This window comes from Wolffia australiana, chromosome 9, assembly GCF_029677425.1.
Source record: "Wolffia australiana isolate 7733 chromosome 9, ASM2967742v1".
NCBI lineage: Eukaryota > Viridiplantae > Streptophyta > Magnoliopsida > Alismatales > Araceae > Wolffia > Wolffia australiana.
This window is the reverse complement of record NC_135843.1, coordinates 13,093,194-13,098,552: the sequence shown is the minus strand read 5'-3', so window position 1 is coordinate 13,098,552 and position 5,359 is coordinate 13,093,194. Positions and strand designations below refer to the sequence as shown.

At 41.9% G+C, this 5,359-nt stretch overlaps 1 protein-coding gene across 1 annotated transcript; it reads right to left on the bottom strand.

Annotated features, from left to right (window-relative positions):
- Window positions 1–364: 364 nt before the first annotated feature.
- LOC144707988 (RING/U-box superfamily protein) lies at window positions 365–3,285 on the bottom strand. The gene is made up of 4 exons (XM_078581277.1): window positions 2,936–3,285; window positions 2,406–2,557; window positions 1,096–1,305; window positions 365–742 (listed from the first exon to the last, which is right to left on the bottom strand). Exons 1-4 carry the CDS (start codon window positions 3,000–3,002, stop codon window positions 620–622), a joined length of 552 nt encoding a protein of 183 aa, XP_078437403.1. The 5' UTR covers window positions 3,003–3,285; the 3' UTR covers window positions 365–619.
- Window positions 3,286–5,359: the final 2,074 nt, after the last annotated feature.

The following is a 5,359-nucleotide window of genomic DNA, read 5'->3' as shown; positions in this document are numbered from 1 at the left end:
AGCCTTTAAAATTTAAAGTATATATATTTTTTTCACAAAACCAGGCTGGTTAGCAAGACTGCGTGCTGGTTCCATGGATACTTAATTTAGAGAGTAGAACATGCTGTGTGACACATTTTGTATTGATTCATCAAAGGGGAAAGCCTTTACAATTTAAGTGAACTATATTTTTCTTTTACAAAACCAAGCTGGTTAGCAAGGCTGAGTGCTGGTTCCATAAATACTTAATTTAGAGAGTAGAATATGCCGCGTGACAGATTTTGTATTGATTCATCAAATGGGACTCTATATATATATTTTTACAAAACCAGGCTGGTTAGCAAGACTGAGTGCTGGTTCCATAGTTAATTTAGAGAGTAGAACATGCCTCGTGACAGATTTTGTATTGATTCATCAAATGGGAAAGCCTTTACAATTTAAGTGAACAATATATATTTTTTTCACAAAACCAGGCTGGTCATTAAGGAACCGGTCCAAACAGGAGAAGCTAACATTTGTCATTCTCTTGTTTCACGATCCGGAGTGTATTTTTCTTACACATCTTTGGACATCAGGGGACCACTTTGGGAAACTTATCCCGGCCCATCAGCTATGAATCTGCCAGGCTGCCATGCATTGCTCAGACTTCCCCTCTACAAATGGGACACGAGTTTTGTTTGGTCAGCCATTTGTCCACACAGGCACTGTGGTAGATGTGACCACAGCTGGGCAGTCTGCTTGCTGCCTCCCCATCCTCGAAATCCTGCAAAACACAAGCACACCAACCATGTTATGCTTCCTCTCTCTTCAACTCTCTCTCTCTCTCTCTCTATCCATCTCTTTCTCTCTCTGTCTCGCTCTCTTTTTTCTATCTCTCTCTCTCTCTCTAACCAGCTCTTGCTTTCAATCCCTCACTCAAACTTTCTCTGTCACCCTTTGCTCTAAGTATTCCTCCTCTTAACTCTATCTTCCTCTCTGGCTCCATTATCAGACTGACACTACCTCTTTCTCTCTCTAGCTCTCTATTTTTTTTTCTCTCAGGCCAACTCTATTTTTCCTCTCCTGCTACTCTCTCTCTTTCTCTCTCTCTATCTCTCTATCTTAGTATTTCTTTACCTGAAGGCAGATAGGGCAGGTTTCTGCTTCATGGCTGTGTGCAGAGACAGATCGGAGTTTGAAGGTGGGCAGTGGCTTCATGGGTGTGGCCTTGGCCAAAGGTGGTGTAAACTCCACCGCAGCTGCTTGCCATTCATAGGCTTTAAGCATGGCAGGGCTCACCAGATCTCCGAAGGCCTTTCCATTTATCAAACTCCTTGCCGCTGATACCTTAGCAACACAGAGACATGGGTAGGTAAGAAGATGTACTGATTAGATAAATATAGCTTTTGTGTATTTATCCATAGATACGGATTTTAATATTTTAGGTGTATATTTACAAGGAGAGAGAGAGAGAGAGGTGGATAAAGTGATAGGTTAAATTTGATAAACTTTGGATTGGTAGACCGATGCATCGAAGTGCATAAGGCTATATCTATAGACCTGTAGATAGATACCAGATAGAGATAGTTACATTAGCGGATATGTATTGATATTTTTATAGATTATGTAAAATTACATACATATTTAAGGAAGAGAGAGGAAAGCGAGGGATACAGAGACGATAAAGAGAGAAAGAGAGAAGAGAGAGGGGGGAGAAACAGAGAGAGGAAGAAGAGAGATTGAGAAGAGAGAGATGAGAGAAGAGAACGAGGAGAGAGAGGAGAGAAGAGGGAGAGGAGAGAGAGGTGGGAGAGGCGAAAGAGAGAGAGGGGAGAGGAGAGAGAGGTGGGAGAGGCGAAAGAGAGAGAGGAGAGAGGAGAGAGAGGTGGGAGAGGCGAAAGAGAGAGAGGAGAGAGGAGAGAGAAAGGAGAGAGAGGAGTGAAGACAGAGAGGAGAAAGGAGAGAGGAGAGAAGAGAGAGGAGAGAGGAGTGAAGACAGAGAGGAGAAAGGAGAGAGGAGAGAAGAGAGAGGAGAGAGGAGAGAGGAGAGAGGAGAGAGGAGAGAGGAGAGAGAAGGGAGAGAGAGGAGAGAAGAGAGAGAGGAGAGAGAGACAGAGAGAGAGGGAGAGAGAGAGATAGAGGGAGAAGAGAAACAGCCAGAGAGTCAGAGATAGATGGAGGACGGAGAGAGATAGAGAGATAGATAGATAGATGGATAGAGAGAGAGATAGAGATAGAGAGAGATAGATAGAGAGAGAGAGAGAGAGAGAGAGAGAGAGAGAGAGAGAGAGAGAGAGAGAGAGAGAGAGAGAGAGAGAGAGAGAGAGAGAGAGAGAGAGAGAGAGAGAGAGAGAGAGAGAGAGAGAGAGAGAGAGAGAGAGAGAGAGAGAGAGAGAGAGAGAGAGAGAAGAAGAAGAAGAAGAGAGAGAGAGAGAGAGAGAGCGTACCAGAGTGCAGGTCTGGCCGCGGAGAGAGGATTCGAGGAGGTCAATAGAGACGACGGTACCAGCCACCGCACCCATCACGACCCCGTGGAGAAGGCCCGTCTCCGTCGTGTGGCCCTTGAAAGCCCCCGTTACTGCTCCCACTAGCGCCCCACCTTCCCCACAATCAACGCACAGTTTATAACTATCACCATGCATTGATCTACATCCAAATATGGATAGAGAAACATATATATTTATATATACAGATAGACAGATGAGGGACGGATTTATGGATAGAGACATAAACGGATGGACAGATAATTAGATAGATTTCTAGCATGCAAGGTAAAATATACATGTAGAAAGAAACAAGGATGGATAGATAGTTATTTCGATTGCTAAAAAAATATATCTCTTGCGAGCTAGACATAAAAAAGAGAGTGATAGATAGATATATTATCACATAGAAGGGAGTTGGATATCTAGCTTGCGACAATATAAGATAGATAGATAGATAGAATGAGATAGAGATAAATAGAGCGAGAGATTACCAGGAGCAACGATGGCGACGAGCGCCGCGAAAGCAAGTTTCTCCGAAGCACGGCGGCAACAATCCATCTAAGTATATCGGCCACTCGTATCTCCAGATACAGAAGAAAGATAAAAGATCCAGTAAAACAAGAACACTGATAATACGATAAAGAAGAAGAAGAAGAGTAAGAATAAGAAGAAGAAGAAACCGTTGATTTGAGAAGCGAGGGAAGAACAATATATTTATAAAGAGAGAAGATGCATGAACAAACGATTGGAGTATCTCCCTAGTTCATAGAGCCGGATTTCCCAAAACTGGGGGCTCGGAGAAGCCGAGGCACTCTACTTTATGCGGAGCCACTCAAATCAACTGCCGTGGAATATATGTCTAATGGGACTTTGGTAAATTTTTAGCGTCAGTAGGTATTGATTCTGACTTTCAGTCTGGAAAGAAATTATAGAGCCTAGTGCCTACTCTAGGGTTGACGTGTGGCCCGCCAGAGGTCATTTACTGAAGGACAGGGAAAGATTCTGAAAGAATCGATGTATCTATTTACGCATGCTCCTATGCATGCTTGAAGCATGTTACGCCTATGTTAAGCTATTAAAATGGGTGTCGGCAGGTATGTAGCTATGTAGGATAAGTATGTAATGACCTTGTTATGTATCTATGTTAAGAATAATGTGTCTTTTGCAAGACATATGAATCATGCATGGTCCTTTGAAAGATCGTTCTACCCCTTCTCTTTCAACCCATTTAACCCCTTCCATCCCTTCATTTCCATTCAGTTCCACCATGTTCCATCTGTTCCACCCCTTTGACCCTTTTCCTTCAACCCCTTTCACCTTGTTCTACCTCATCCACCTCATCCACCTCATACTTCACCTATTACAGTCCTTCAAGGACTGCTTCACCTCTTCCATGCCATTCCATACTAGATACAGATAAATATCTGCAAGACTTTAAAATAATAAATTTGAGATTTTTGTTTTTTAATAATATCCTAATTGGATTACAACGAATTTGAGGGGTTTTGGATTTCCATCTCAATTCTGAACTATATTATGATATCCTTCAGAGGTCTTGATGGATGACTGATTATGGTAAGGGATAAAGGATGAAAGATTGGAATGTTGACCTTGTTGATTAGACCTATGTAAGGGTATTATTGTCTTTTCATTGTACACGATTGCATGTTAAGAGGGCAGCATGGTTCATCCCCTATACAAGGAGAACACATTAGGGATCCTAACATCCGATTTTGTGAGCTACTTACCTGGTCTCGGGGGTCCCTCAGCCATAAACAGAGCCACAAGTTTGTTTGAGCCATTCCATCGCCATTAAAGCTCAAGGATCTAGGTGCCCTTATTTTCCCGTCATTGAACATAGAGGTATGTCCCTGAATCTATCAAGTGGTATCAGAGCTAGAGGTTACCTCTAGAGTCATTTAGTATTTTTCAGCATATGACCACAGTTCACATTTCTGTTTGGGCATTTCTTCAAACACTTGCCGAGAGCACACAAGACCAGTCTCCTTATCTTTAGGGCTAGCTCTTGATCAATGCATGATAAGGGAGACTGCTATAGTGTAGCCCCTTATGACCACTGTTTAAGCGCAGCCCATTTAAACCATTACTCAGCGTGGCCCACTAGGGGAGCCTCTATATTGAAGCCCCTTAGAGCTAGTGCCTGAGTACAATCCTTTTGGGCCATTCCTTAGCATGCCTCTAGGGTAGCCCACTATAGCATGTCTCCCAAGGGATAGAGCATGATTACGACATAATTGGGCCAGCACTTGGGTGGCCCACTAAGGAAACCACGCTATAGCAGCCCAATGGGATCAGTAAGTAGCCCAACCTGCTTCACGCTGGCCTTTAAGGTCTAGCGCTTGTCCAGCCCAATTGGCCTACCCAAAGGCCAGCCATCTAAGGTTGGCCACTTAGGGTCATTCCTTCAAAAATGACCATACATGCCGCTGCTCAAAACTGGCCCACGCAAAGGAGCAAGGTAGGTCCTATTAAGGCTCAAAGGGGCAAAAATAGGCCCAAATATTTGTGTATTAAAAAATTAATTAATTATTTTAGAATAATTGAATTATATAATTTCCTATTTATAATATTTACCTATTTAATTCTTTTTTATCTTAACTATTATTGTCAAACATTTTTACTTGTGAAATTGAAAGACCATGTAATTTTGGCATCTATTCATGACGATTTGGGCAATTAACTACATGGCAGCATATAAATACAGTTATTTTTTGAATTACATAAAGTTGATTTATATCCAAGGCATTCAACCTTGATTGTTAATAATTGAGACTGATTTAAACTTATCTACATGGGACTGTTATGCTCTAATTAACATTAGTATAATGTTGAACATGTGCATTAAATATAAAGTGTTAAGTGCCCTATTTACTATATTTTATAGATTTTTTGTA

Coding starts and splice junctions, on each gene's coding strand:
- LOC144707988 (XM_078581277.1), bottom strand. CDS start 3,002: ATGGATTGTTGCCGCCGTGCTTCGGAGAAACTTGCTTTCGCGGCGCTC. Junction 1,306..2,405: donor GCGGCCAGACCTGCACTCTG/GTACGCTCTCTC, acceptor TGTGTTGCTAAG/GTATCAGCGGCAAGGAGTTT. Junction 743..1,095: donor CCTGCCCTATCTGCCTTCAG/GTAAAGAAATAC, acceptor TGTGTTTTGCAG/GATTTCGAGGATGGGGAGGC.